This window comes from Castanea sativa, chromosome 9 (genome assembly GCF_040712315.1).
Source record: "Castanea sativa cultivar Marrone di Chiusa Pesio chromosome 9, ASM4071231v1".
Classification (NCBI taxonomy): domain Eukaryota; kingdom Viridiplantae; phylum Streptophyta; class Magnoliopsida; order Fagales; family Fagaceae; genus Castanea; species Castanea sativa.
The window spans coordinates 34,543,888-34,558,889 of record NC_134021.1 but is presented as its reverse complement, the minus strand read 5'-3'; the positions used below and the strand labels follow the sequence as shown (position 1 = coordinate 34,558,889).

Here is a 15,002-nt window from a genome sequence, read left to right as displayed (position 1 = left end):
AAATAAAATCATTTTAAAATAAATTTACGAATTTCATGTTATCATTTATTGATGTAAAAGCATGATTCTTGAACACAAATCAATTTAGAAAATACTACTAAGTAAATAGTGATAAAATTAAATGCAAAACTATTAATCTTGAAAAATTAAAATAAATAAAATATAAATTTAATGGATGACACAAGAAAGTCAACCAGCTCAGCTGTTATTGCGCTGGACAAAGGCCTTAAATGCATGGAGAGAAAGTTTTGTCTTCAATAATAGGTCGCCCAAGTGACAAAAAGATGCCAGAAAAGATATTTTACTAATAACTAATAGAGAGATGTTACGTTTACAATATTTTCACAATATATTATCGGTAGTAAATTGTTATTAGTTTTAATTTGAATTTACAACTAAAATTACTTTTTTACTAAGCCATAAGAGCACTTGCAGCAGTGGAGCTAAATAGCTATGTAGCTATTTTAGCTCCACCAAAATACCAAAAAGAAGCATGCAGTAGTGGAGCTAAATCTATACTTTTTTAGCTCATTGCTACAGTGCACATCTATAGATAGATGTGCACTGTTCATGAGAGCTAAAAAAAAATTAATTTTTTATTTTGTGTTCACATTACCTTTTTATTGTGGTGTTTTTATTGTAGTGAGATGTATTATTTTATTGTGGTAGATATATTATTTTATTGTGATGTTTATATTATTTTATTGTGTTGAAAGCTAAAACAGATCCACTGCTGCAGCAAGTGTGTAGGTAAAATAGATAAAGTAACTTTTGGTGAAGCTAAATTGCTAAATTTTTAACTCCACTGCTGTGAATGCTCCAACAACTCATGATTTGTTGTGAAAATATTGTAGATATAGCATTTCTCTAACTAATAACTTCTCATTTTTTCACCATTTTAGCAACCAAAAAAATTTACGAGTACAAATTTATTGCCTTAAAACCATTATGGGAGAAATTTATTGCCCTAATAATAAGCTTTATTTAGAAGTAATAACTATTGTTGTCTTCATTATTAGGTTGCTTAAATGAGAATGAAAATTTACGAAGAGAAATTTATTGTCTTAAAATATTTATGTGAGAAATTAATTGCTTTTGTATGGACTCTATTAGGAAATAATAGGTAATAACTCAAATGAAAATAAGAAGAAATAGAGGAGTTCTAAGACATATTTTTATCTTATGATTTGTCAAAAAGACACGTGTCATGGTTGTATGCATCCATATATATTTACGGGAAAAATGTCCAAACACCCCTGAACTTTGGACTAGTGGGCAAAACACCCCCATGAACTTTTATATTGGCCAATTTACTCCTTAAACTTTACAGTGCTGCCAAATCAGTACTTCAATTAATCTCCCATTAATGTGCTAATGGAATATTCACGTGAGAGTCATGTGTACTTTAGAAAAACAAACTCTTCAATACCATGAAATTGAATCCCAACGGAGAAAGAAGAAAGACATTGGTCTAACTAGCACAAAGCAGAGTGAGAGAGACAGTAGAACCACAGCTACCACGATGTCCAGTGCTTTATCCCGTTGTTGTCTTGCCGTCTCACAGAAACCTTAATCCAAAAATTAAATCAAACCCAATACAAAAACCAACAAGTGAATATGTGTGTCTATATATATTCACCTTAAGATCCATCTTTCCAAAAGCTACACCTTATTACGGATAGGAGTTTAGATTTAGGCCGCATTTGTTTCGGCTGAAAATGGATTTCTGAAAATATTTTGCCCTGTCGTGTGTTTGGTTGCGCATGTAAAATTTGGTCAAACGGAAAACCATTGCATTGACTGTAAAATTCGGCCCCCAGATCCGGAAATTCATTTCAGGACTCATTTTACCCTCAAACCATTTCCATAATTTTTCACTCCTCACAAACTCCTCACACAGTCCAAAATTCATATCCAAGCTCACCTCAACTCCACCCCACGCACCAATGAGAGAGAGACAGAGCCCCACCCCACACTCCGATGCCAATCCGAGGTCCACTCCCACACTCCAACAAGCAGCACCACCGTGTCCCCTTCCGCACTGGTGAGAAGAGAAAAGAACACTTACAATGGAGCACGGAGAGAGCAAGAGCCATCGAAAAATAGATCAGACCACCGCGAGTCCATGACCCAGTGAACGACCCACCCCTGAGCCAATCGGACCGCCATGAGCAACCCACCCCTGAGCCGATTTGTCCACCGTGTGAGCAACCCACTCCTAGATCGAACCACCCAATGAGTGACCCACTCCTAGATCGAGTTGCCACCTTTATATCGACCCACCGTGTCCATGTCACCACTACCGTTGCCACCACCAAGTCACCCAAGAATCGATCTCTCTCTCTCTCTCTCTCTCTCTCTCTCTCTCTCTCTCTGTACCTCTCTTACAATTGGTCTTGTGATTTTAATTTTTTTGTTTTGGTTTTTGTTTCTTTGATTGTTTATATATTTTGATTCTCTGTAATAATATTTTTTTGGATCCTAAGAAAATGTGAGAAACATGATAAAAATGGGTTTTCTAGAGCATTTTCGGGAACAGAACCAAACACTAGAAAATATTTCCAAAGCATTTTTTGGAATGCAACCAAACACCAGAAAATTTTTCATTTCTAAAAAATATTTTCACCTAAAAATATTTTACACTCAGAAAACATTTTACATTGAGCCAAACTCAGCCTTAGTAGTTGTAAATGAGTTAGCCAATGGATTGATGAGGGTAAATAGACTGAGAGAAACAAGAGCTTACGCCGTTGTTTGGATTTGCGGTAACAACAATGCCAAAATTCACAGATAGAAGAGAACAGAGCTTGACCCAACAAATGGTTCAAACCCCAAATGGAATCACAGCTTCAAGTTCAACAATTTCAACATCACCAACGCCCAAGAGAACGGCCATGCTCTAGTTATTAAGGTCGGTTCAAAGCGAACGCTAAAGGATAAATAAAACGGCTTAGTTTGTATGCTTAGTCCCACCATGCCGTTCTACAACCACCATTGTTACTGGCTCTCACCTCTAGTATTTTTTCTTTCTTTCTTTCTAATGCAGTTTTGTTACCATTTCTCTCAATCTCCTATCTGCCGGTCAAACCAAGGTTTTTCTTCTTTCTCCATTGGGTCTCAATTTTATGGTATTGATGAGTTTGTTTTTTAAAGTACACGTGAGAGTAATGTGACTATTCCATTAGTACATTAATGGGAGATTAACTAGAGTATTGATTTGGCAGCATTATAAAGTTTAAGGAGTAAATTGGCCAATATCAACGTCCAAAGAATGCTTTGACTACTAGTCCAAAGTTCAAGGGGTCAATGGGCATTTTTTCTTATATTTACTCTATAGACAATAGGTACAAGTAGAGGTGGCAAAATGGCAAAATTTAACAAGACTCGTGAATGCGACACAAAATTAACAGGTTATGAATTGAGATTTAACAAATTCGTGTTATATCCAAGTTGACACAACTGAGCCGGTTAATAAATATGTCATATTCATGTCCAACTCACAAAACCTATTTAACCCATTTAATCAAAACCTATTTTCTTTAACATATTATGAATGATTATTTGTGATATTGAGTGTTTTAGTTTTGAACGATTATTTGCGATGTAGTTATTCGTTAATTTTGATTTTTTTTTTTAATCTATCTATTTGGTTTTTGTAGTTCAAATCAATTGGATTAACACTTTTTTTTTTTTTTGGCTTTGATAAAAAAGTCAACACAAATGACCAGTTTAATACATCGATCATGGTAAAATTGAGGAATCTTGACCCACTTAATAAATAGGTCACGATTGACTCGCTTAATAAATATGTCAAGTAGGTTGCAAACCATTACCTTTTTAGTTGAGGTTATCTAGTTATAGGTACACAAAGGTTCAAAATCTTTTCCCCCATGTATTAGATGCAAATTAACTTTTTAATGGGAAATTATGTGAAGTTTATGGGAGAAATTAACTTCCTATTTGACCAAAAAATAAAATACCTTTATTCTACTATCAATTAGAAAAGATACAGAAAAAAAAAGGTTCAAGATTATGGAATGAGAGACAGAAAACTACAAACACAATAAAAGAGAAGTATTTAGGCATTTAAATCTTTATTGGAATAAAAAATGAAAAGTTGTAAGAGTAAGAGATGTCATCTGAGGTTTTTTATTTTTAACCCTTTCACATTGGCTACTAAAATGTTGATGGAGAGAGTTATTGTCTTCAATAAAAGGTAGCCCAAATGACAATGATAATAGGAATAGAAGACAAAAACATGCCAGAAAAGATATTAAGCTAGGGAATTATGAGTATAAATTTATTGTCTTGAAAACTTTATGGAAGAAATTTATAGTCCTAATAATAAGCTTTAATAAGAAGTAATAACTATTGTTGTCTTCGTTATGAGGTTGCTCAAATGAGAAACGAAAGTTTATGAAGAGAAATTAATCGTCTTAAGACATTTAATGAGAAATTAATTGCTCTCATATGGGCTCTATTAGAAAATTATAGGCAATAACTCAAATGAAAATAAGAAAAAGAGTTCTAACTTCAAACACATGTAGTTATCTTATGATTTGTCAAAATGATACATGTCATGGTTGTATGCATCCATATATATATTTATTCTATAAGAAATAGGTAAATACAAGTAGAGATGGCAAAATTTGACATGACCTGTGAATGCAACATGAAATTAACAGACTATGAATTGAGACATAACAAGCTCATGCCATTTTTGGATTGACACAACTAATCTTGTCATTCCTGCCTCTAAATAATGCATGCTTCTTTTAATTATCCAATAAAGAAAAATTAGATTGCTGCAATCAGCTAGTCTGCAACATCACTTTTGTTCTCTCTTTTTTCTTTTAATTCAGATGGCCCAAGAACAGGATCTTCAACTCAAGAAGCCATATAATGCCATTTATCAATATAGATCACGTCTCCAGAATGAAGAAGAAAACAAAGTGAAAAGACATATACAAGCTGGGGATGAACCAGGATTTTAAGTTTGAGGGAGCGAGCGTATAAGCAGGAAAAAAAAAATTTAAATAAGTATCCATATAGTATTAACAAATTATAAATACACAAAATCATTGTTTCTTAATACTTTAAGATGCAATCATCTACCCATAAAAAAGTTTTTTTTAATACTAGGCTAGTTTTTTTTTTTTTTGAAGTTAAAGCATTTACAATAATGATGATAAAAAATTTAGCTTTCAGCACCTCAAAAGCTACTTTATATATTTTTACTACATAACTTTACAATACACCCAACATCAAATATTCCATTTTTTTACCACATCATTTAAAATAATATAAACAACTCATTACAATAATAAAGATGAAAGAGAATTTGAGTTTTTTAATTGAAGAAAGAGAAATAATTTTAATAAAATATTTTATTTTATTTTTAACAACTTGCTATCGTAAACTGGTATAAAAGTTGCAAAAAAAATTAGTTTTAACTTCTCTAATAACACATTGTTTTTTGGTGGTCAAATAGTTATACACAATTTGACAATCAAAATTAAATTTTTTATGACCTAATTTTTGCTAACTTATTTAGAATGATCATTCTGTATGAAAGCTTGGATTTGTGTTAAAAACAAAAGAGCTGTTTAGACCCCAAATTAAAAAAAAATTATGGCTCGGTTGATTTTACTATAACTTAAACTAAGTGCGGAATAAATTAAATGCAAGCGAACACACAAAACTACTCTAAGTCATATTCAACAAAACACAGCAGTAAAATGAAAGCTAAAAGAGTAAGGAAGAGATATGCAAACACAAAATAACATGCCGATGTGTTATCGAAGAAGAAACCTAAGAACTCGGCGAAGAAACCGAAAAACTCAACGAAAAACCTCTCCGTCATTATCCAAGCAGTAAATTGATCCACTAGAGAATAAAGTTAGAGTACATGAATAACAAAAGACCTTCCAAGCCTAGTTTACCCAATATACTTGAGCCCTTCAAGGTCCTGCTACCAACGAACTTCACGGAATCATATTTTCTCTAGCTTTTCGGATTCCACAATACGCCTGATTGCATCCGCCAAGCCTCACCAGTTTTCTTTGGCAAATCCTCAGAACTTCCCAATCTCCAAAACACTCTCTACACTCTGAAAAAGTGTGGGTTGTGTTTGGGTACAAATCTTCTTTCAAGGTATGGCAATGGAAGAAGGAAAGAGAAAAGGTTACAATGATTTCTCACTAAGGATGAGTAACTCTCTCTCTCTCTCTAAAAGATAGGTGTGTGTGTTGTTGAAAACTTATTTAGGGTTTTTCTCTCTGAATAATCTCATACTTTTGTGGGTAATGATGATATATATAGTATAGGTGAAGGGTAAGAAAGTCACAATTAAAAATCCTCCAGGCAAAGAGTTTTGCAGATATCTCGCGGATAAGACTTACCCACAAGACACTCACAAAATTGACAGCCTAGCGCGACTCTTCAGCTTCTAGTCATGTGCTTCTCACATGCCCTTTTCGCAGGAACCCTTCTAGCGAACTTCTCGCAAGCTAATCGCAAAATGAACTGATCTTCAAATAAACTTGAGTCTTCACTAACTTAATACTAAACTCAATACAATAGAATCCCACAAAATATAAGGAACAAATTAAAGCAAATACAACATTTTTTGTCATGGAATAAAGTCAATATAAAACATAGTTGTAAATCACAACTTTACACTGCACATACTGTCACTAAATCAATGATTCAATATATTCCTTGGCTGCCCTAGTGTCCTCAATTTTGGTCTTCATTATATCTTAAACCCATTCTCTGGGCCTCAGACTGAGAAGGTAAAAATTGTTTCTTGTCTTATTTCTTTTTCCTATCATAATTTTGTTCCAATCAGAACAGAAATGAATAAGTATGTGAAACATCAAATCATTAATCCATCCAAACTAGCTCAAATAATTTTCATGGTGTCCAAAATACATAAAATGATTCTCATTCAAATTTGTGCCTCGCTTACATAGTCAAATAGAGGAAAGAAAGGAAACAGCAAATCAAACTATTCCAATATATGCTTGAAATATTTGGAACTCTTAAATCAACTCTGGCAAATCATATAAACGATTTTTTTTTTTTTTTTGCAGATAGATATATTAGCATTCCATCTAATATTCCACCCATTACAAGTGCGAGTCATATATGCTTTTCTAAGTAAAGAGAGGTCAATCTATTTCTAGATGAGATCTCCTCCATAGTAATTGTCATGCCAAGGCATAAAATATCGAGCTTATCAATTTTTCTTTCTTTTTATTTATGATTTTAATTTAATTTTAAGCAACTAGTGAGCTTTGAACCCACAACACCCTCCACCCACACTTGTGAGAGGAGGAAATGCCATTTGAACTATCACTCCTTGGCAAGCTTGCCAAGTTTTCTTTAGAAACTTTCAAAGAAAAAAAATAGTATCAAATTCCTAATTAATTTTGATTTGGGTTTTCTTGACGTAGAAGGAAAGCTTTTTTCCTTGGTGTAGAAAACAAAGAATTTACTTGATATGGAAAACTTTGAGTCTCCTTGACATAAAAGGAAAAAGGGGTTTTTTTTTTTGGTTGAAGAAGCAATTGGGTATTCCTTCTCCATCAAGGAATAGGATTGGAGCCTTATAAATAGGCATTATTGCAGAGGGTTTGGTGGCTTTTGCCCAAGTTTCCTCCCACACGGGGAGAGAAGAAGACTACTAGAAAAACATGAGAAGGCTTCTTCAATGAGTAGTTTGGTAGATTTTTGGGATTGAAAAATTACCAATGGTTGTGGGTCTAGAGTTTGTTTTGTGACTATGAGAGAGTTACTGGGTGTGTTGGGACTTTGGAATTATGAGTTTGTGTTTGTGAGAGGTTTGCTTTATGTTGGTGAAATTTGTCAACGTTGTTTGTGTGAGTTGCGAGTGTCAATGAGATTTGCTAAGAGTCATTGTAATCCATATCATTGATATTGGATATTTTTTGTTGGCATTGCCTGTGGATGTAGGCAAGGAGTTGGCCAAACCATGATAAATATTGTTCTCTTGTGGATGTTTTACTTTATTGTTCATGTGAATATTCTTCTGCTAACCCCAAATCATAATAATTGATGTTAGAGCTTCCGCTATTGCACAACACATTACAATGACCAAAAATTCCAAAAATAAAGAAAACATGAAATGATAAAAGTGATAGCGAATATAATAAGATGGAAACAGATAAACAAAAGATGTAAGGGATTGAACATTGATTTACAATGAAATTCAAGACTTTGGTCTTTTTTTGAAGACTTCAGTTTTGAATCATAAATTTTCATTTGAATAGCAGGGACTACAAAGAATTTAGATATTTTCATAATTTTCTTTTCTTCTCTTCTCTCAAGGTTGGATGATTCAGAATTATGATTCATAACTATTTATCTGAGTCTACACATCAGGTGTTTATCACAATTCTCGACCCCAAGGGTCAATTTGGGCTGTAGGTAAAGAAGACAAGCATTTGGGGAGCAAGGAAATCTGATAAATTGTGACAGTTGAACCTTTACCAGAACATAGAATTTCTATTTCACAAACACTAAAATGACTGTCCAAGCAAGTGTTTCATAAATGTGGACAACCAATAAGAAAAACAACCAAAATATGATATTGAGCAGACAAATATAAACAAAAATTGTAAAACTCTAAGCTAGTGGGCTCACAGTCTCGCATACAAACAAAGAACCAAAAAATGAAAAAATGAAATAGCCATGAAGAAGCATATATTGAATTTCCAGCAAGTAGATGGAAACTTGCAGAAGCTTCAGGGCCTTATTGTTAACCAAACAAGAAACAAGACATTATATAATTTTATCATTATGAGCAAATCAATTGTCACAAACACTATTCCCCCAAATGGTTGAGAATATGAAGCATAAACCAATACCGGGATTAGATGGTAAGTCGGAGATAGAGTTTATTCACCATAAGATATGCAAAAAATAGATTTCTCCAACAAGTGAATCAACAAGCCTAGATAGACCAAGAATTTAACTAGGGATGTCAATTCGGGTCAGCATATCGGGTTTGTGTCATGTCGAGGTAGGGGTATTCAACTAAATAACTCAACTCTAACCCAACCCATTTAATAATCGTGTCATGATCCTTCAATCCTAACCCAACCTGTTAATAAGGCAAGTTGACCTGACCCAACCCATTTGACACGCTTAATAAATGAGTCGTGTTGGGTTGACACGAATGTAAGACAACCAATTTCAACTTGCACAATATTAAATATAACATCCATCTAGAAATAATTTTTTTTTACATCCAAAAAAGCAGTACATACACTTCAAGTCTTCAACCCACATTCAAAATAATATAGTTCAACAAAAATATAATATTCATCTAGAAATAAGTTCTTTACACTAAAAAAGAAGTGCATACACTTCAACCCAAATTCAAAATAACAAAGTTTAACAAAAATAAAATAACATAGTTCAACAAAAATATAATATCATTGAAACTCGTCAAATGCTAAGTATCAATATTAAAAGAATTTGAGCAAACAGTAGACTAATCCTGATTATGACCACAATTATCATTCATAGATTCTTTGTTGATATCCAAATTCATAACATCTTCCACAAGCTCATCCAATTTTATTTATGCAAGTTCTATGCCAAAAAAATAAAAGAAAAAAGTATTAGTAGTTCTAGAGTCTGAAAGTTTCAATTTTCAATTATATCCCTTGTAAATTTTTGTAATTACTCACTTCTTTTTTAAAATTTAAAATATATGTTGAATATAAGAAGTATTTGACAAATCTAAAATTAAAAAAAAAATATTTATTTGTTATACGAGTTAAACGGGTTGTGTTAAGTGGGTCATTTTGGGTTGACACAAATAAATTGGCACGTCAAACATGTCTATTGTAGGTTACGCGGGTTGACCCGCTTATGACACGTTTCTTATCATGTCACTTTCGGGTCGACCCGTTTATGACCCAAACCCATTAAGACCCAACCCTAACCTGAAAAACCTGTGTCAGTTTCGGGTCATGTTCGCAGGTCGGGTCGAACATTGACACCCCTAAATTTAACCTACTTTGAATAACAGATTTTCGGTTCTGCACATTGTTCTGAAGTAGGGCACTTATTACAAATAACATGATAGATATATACCCAAAAAAGTATGTCAAGGGATATGTCTGAAGCTTCTTTAGAGGAAAAAAAAAAGTTTCAACAGACATAGCAATATTTAGCGTACAGGAGGAACCATGACTACTTTCAAGCAAATGATAAATGCTTTCGCTATTATACAAGGGAAAATCTACGCAGATATCATGAGATAACAAATGCTTATTATGAACATATGTTCTTCCAGTGCTAAACAGATGTTTACTGAACCAAACAATAAATCCTATACCCAGGCCATATTCACACATACAAGCATACAATCAAGACAGATAATTTTTAATGAATACCAACTCAATGTCCAAGGTGAGATACTTGACTCTTGAGCGGGTCATTGTCTGAGGGAACCTTCTTGAGGTCCACGGCCACAATCTGACCTATTCAAGATTATGGGTCATTGTTGGACCTATTCACATATACACACTTGATGGAGAATAAATGTTGACCATCATATGGCTTATTTGATTCAACCCTCAATGCAATTTTCACTTTCACCACTTCCTTTCTCCTTGAATTCAGTAAACTCTGATTACTCACTGATTTCACTCACACTATTATAGGGATTTTTATTGTCAAAATTCTCCAAAATTGGGATAACCCAGTCACCATCTCTCCTACCTCCATCTGCTGTACACCCTGCAGAACTACTCAGCTCCTTGATTTCCTTTTCAGCTGCCAGTTCTCGAGTACTTCGACAGCCTTGCAAGACAAGGTCCAACAATTTCCTTCTAACAACATATATTGGATTTGGCTCGATCAAATGCCCTTTACTATACGCCTCTCTAAGAAAAACCGTTTGTGCATTCCCTTTAGTAGAAATGTAAAAAATTCCAGGGTTCTCCAAAAGTAGTTCACGCACATTAACTTCAATAGCAAAATCCCTCTTGAAATGAGCTAACCGTTCAACCTCAACCTTGTTCTCCACCATCAAGCTCAAGAACTCATGAAGAATCCCAACCGCCCGCTTCTCAAACTGCTCAATCCCACCACAAGTTCGAACCTTTACAACCTCTTTCCTCTCGTAAGGCTTCAAATAAGGCAGCCTTTGCCAACTCTTCAACTTATCTCTAAACCCTGCTTCTTTCTTAAACCCTGTAGGGAAATTAATAGGAAATGCATATTTGGTCTCAAACTCACTCAACCACTTCTCTCTATACTCTTTCTCCCTCCAAATTTCAACCTTTGCAACCCCCACACTCTCATCTTTATCAACCAATTCAACTATCTCCAACCCAACCAACCTAAAATCAGCATTATACTTAGCCAGAACTGAGTCACGAAAATCCTCAGGCAAACCCAATTCCCTTCTAATCAATCTCAAAGCATGAACACCAAGAGTCCCATTTACCGACATCATTAACAACTTCTTTACACGCTGTACAGCTTCTAATTCACATTCTTTCACAACTCTCTCTTCCTCTTCTATCAAAGCCTTCATCTTTTGCCTAACTCTACAACAAAGATTCCTCCTAATTGGGTGTTTAAAAACCTCAAAAACATGTGGGTATTTGTTGATAAACGTGCCTATGTTGACATTTAGTCCAACGATGTTTTTCCACCTGGACATTAGTTGTAATGAAACGAAGGGGCCACGTTTTTTGTTTGACATAAGTTGGTGAAGATTGAGGATGGTTTGGAGTTTTTTGAGGTGAGTTATTAGTTTGTCTAGCTTTGGGTCTCTGACTCTGTCCTCTAAGCGAGTTCGAGCTGAGATTACTGGCTTTTTGAACCTCTTTTGAGCGAAGGAGTTGAAAGGGCCAAATGGGCATTTTTGTGGGTCGGTGAAAGGGAAAGAAGAAGGCGTGGAGTGAAGGATAATGGGTCTGGCTCTATATAATGCCCTCATGATATTTGACTCAGAGAAAGAACCTGTTTTTTGTGTTGAAATGAAGATGCGAGCGAGGCTTCTTGATACTTGAGTTGTTCTTCTGAATCCGAATCCGAACCTGAACCTGGTGCCGTTTGGGCAAAACAACAGTTGCGGGGTAAGAGCCTCCGCACAATTTCAGCTAAACTAACCCAAAAAAACAAAATCAACAGATTTTCAAACAAAGTCAGTAAATCACGATGAACAGAGCATCGCATGAGAGAGAACTGCAAAAATCAACCCAAACTGAAGGATGTAGATTTGTTCAAGGAGGAGCTTGGTTGGCCATGGAAAACCACCACCGGAAAAGAAATGTCTCACACGGTGCGAGTGGCATCGCAATCCCAGCAACAAAAGGAGCGACTTCACATCCGCGTTAGCGGCGCAGCGAGGTCGATGGCGGCGTGCGTTGGTGGACGACTTGTTGAGATCGGCGGGGGTGGCCGTGAGAGAGACGAAGAGAGAGAGATCGGCGGGGGTGGCCGTGAGAGAGACGAAGAGAGAAGAGATACAGGATGTGGTTATAGGCAGACTAGCAAAACATTGGGAGACAACCTAAAAAAACGTTTCACTAAAGTAGCATCTCGAGTTCTACTTGCTAGCGCGGATGTTATTTTGCCAAATAAATCACAAGATTTATAAACTCGAGTTAAAAATAAATAAATAAATAAATAAAAGGTAAACTCGAGCCTGGAAGATTTGATTTATTTTGGCATAAAATTTTCAAGTTTGATAGAGTCAAGTTTTAAAAGAGTAAACTCAAGTCTATAAGACTTGGTTTATGTCAGCATAAATTTTTCAAACATATAAAGCACTCAACTAAAAACTCAAACACTCAGACTTAAAAATTAGAACAAACACACTGTCTCACTATTCACTGCTCACTCGCCCATAATATCCACATGTCTCACACCACATTGCCTCTGATCTCACCTCACATTGCCTCTCTTTGTCACTGCTCCTCCATCTCAGCAAATTTACATCTCAAATAAGGGTTTTATTGTCATTACAGTTGGGTATTATTTATTGTTGGAGTGTGGGTTTTACTTTGCTTATTTATTTAGTAGATACTTAACATAATTTAGTTAAGATACTATAATATTGTGAATATATACAACTCTATTTTGTTTGTGTAAATATTTTGAGTGTTTATTTGCATGGTTTTTGTTAGCAAAATTTATTCAACATATTTTGTAAGTTTAGGCTCTTATCAAGCATGTGTTTTTATCATGACCTTAGAAGGATTTTGGCTTCTTTTTTCTTTTTTCTTTTTTGTATTGGATATGAAACGACTATATAGCTAGGCTTTTTCATCAAAACTAATTTGAAAACATTTTATGTGTAACGTAGGAATTTGTAATGAAAATCATGCCCTTCGAATGAATTGGAATTTGTACTTTGACTAGATAAAATATTTCCTACTTTGAGTAAATAAAATGTTTTGTAACTAACATATTACACTTGATTCTAACAGGTTCACAATGACTGTAATTGATATAATTTTATACTATAGTGGTCCGCTTAGCAATGTCAATGCGAACAAGGGATTTCCATTTGAAGGGTTGGATATAAAGTTCTATTATACTCAAATTGATCATAGGTTGAAGACCCTTAATGATTTGAAGATGATAGTTATGGAAGAATTGTGTGTGAGCCTTGCTTTACACGACATTCAAATTACTTTTCATTCTCCACATGAAGTCCTCAAGTACCGGATTAATTACAAGTATATGCCGATTGAAGCAGACAAACATGTGAATATCATGTTTGACAGGATGGAAGGAATAGCCCAAGTAAGTGTTATTGAGTTGTACATAAAGTTGGAGCCACGTGTAGAAGTTGGCATCGAGAAAATCCAATAAACAGTTACAAGTTTATAGGTTACAGTCTCAAATGCTCAATATGAATCTGTTACACGTGTAGAGGATGATGAAGAAGACTATGTTGATGACACTGCCATTAATGGTGAAAATTTTGACAATAGAGATCAGTATGAAGAGAAGATTGATCGAGGCGACTTTGAGATAGATATCAATGATCATGAAATTGCTACCAATGCTCATGTTGATGATGTATTTAAGTGTGGTGAAACTGATGTAGACAATGTTGTTGGTGTCCAGAATGATATGAACAAAATCCCTGCATGCACACCTCCTACCTTGTCATTTTCTACAAACACTTGAGAAAATATAGTTGATCCTTCAAATCTTGAAATACCATTTGCTTCTACTTGGAAAGTGGGGATGAATTTTAGTAAAATGTTGATTTTTGCCAATAAAGAGGGGGTGAAGCACACAAAAACAATTTATGCCCTCAAGGAAGACTAGCATTTTATTATCAGTAGTTTGTCCATGTCAATTATTTGTCCACGTTAGTTGTTTGTTACCTCAGGAATTGAATTCAAGTTTTTAAAGCTCGATATGCTAGTTTCCCAATTTGTTTTGCCTTAGTGACCACTAACGAAATTCTTAGAAATTTAAGGCTAAATGGAAAAATAATTCACCGAAGGAAGCAAGAAGAGAGAGGGAGAGAGATAGATGTGTTAAGGGAAGAGAGAGAAAAGTTTAATAAAATAATAATAAAATTTTATCATTTGTTGTTCCTATCATTCTATATAGCATTAGTATTGGTGATGCTAAAAAGCCAAATTGCTATTTTTAGCACCATCCATAAACACCAAAAAATATGCAACATTAGCGGTGGTATAGCTAAAATTTTTAACAATATAGTGTGGGGGGTAAAATTATTAAAATATGTATTTGGGCTTTGGGCCTGATTTGGAGGAGGAAGCCTATTCGAGCATAGCCTTTGAGGCCCGCAAACTAGTTCATGCTATAAGGGTTAGAGGAGCTGTCCGAGGAGGAGTATCTCATCGGATGGGTCAAATAAAGGTCATAGGATATGTTAAGGGGTTTGGAGGGAAAACTCCGGAAGATCTATTAGGTAAAGGCAAGACCCACACGGTTATTGGAAGTAAGAGCGTATGATAAATATC

General features: G+C 34.7%; 1 protein-coding gene across 1 annotated transcript; it reads right to left on the bottom strand.

The window, feature by feature from the left end:
• Positions 1-10,578: 10,578 nt before the first annotated feature.
• Positions 10,579-12,197, bottom strand: LOC142609826 (protein ROOT PRIMORDIUM DEFECTIVE 1). Its single transcript, XM_075781544.1, has one exon. It carries the CDS (start codon positions 11,984-11,986, stop codon positions 10,670-10,672), a length of 1,317 nt encoding a protein of 438 aa, XP_075637659.1. The 5' UTR covers positions 11,987-12,197; the 3' UTR covers positions 10,579-10,669.
• Positions 12,198-15,002: the final 2,805 nt, after the last annotated feature.

Bases quoted from the DNA above. Each gene is read 5' to 3' on its own strand.
- LOC142609826 (XM_075781544.1), bottom strand. From the start codon at position 11,986: ATGAGGGCATTATATAGAGCCAGACCCATTATCCTTCACTCCACGCCT.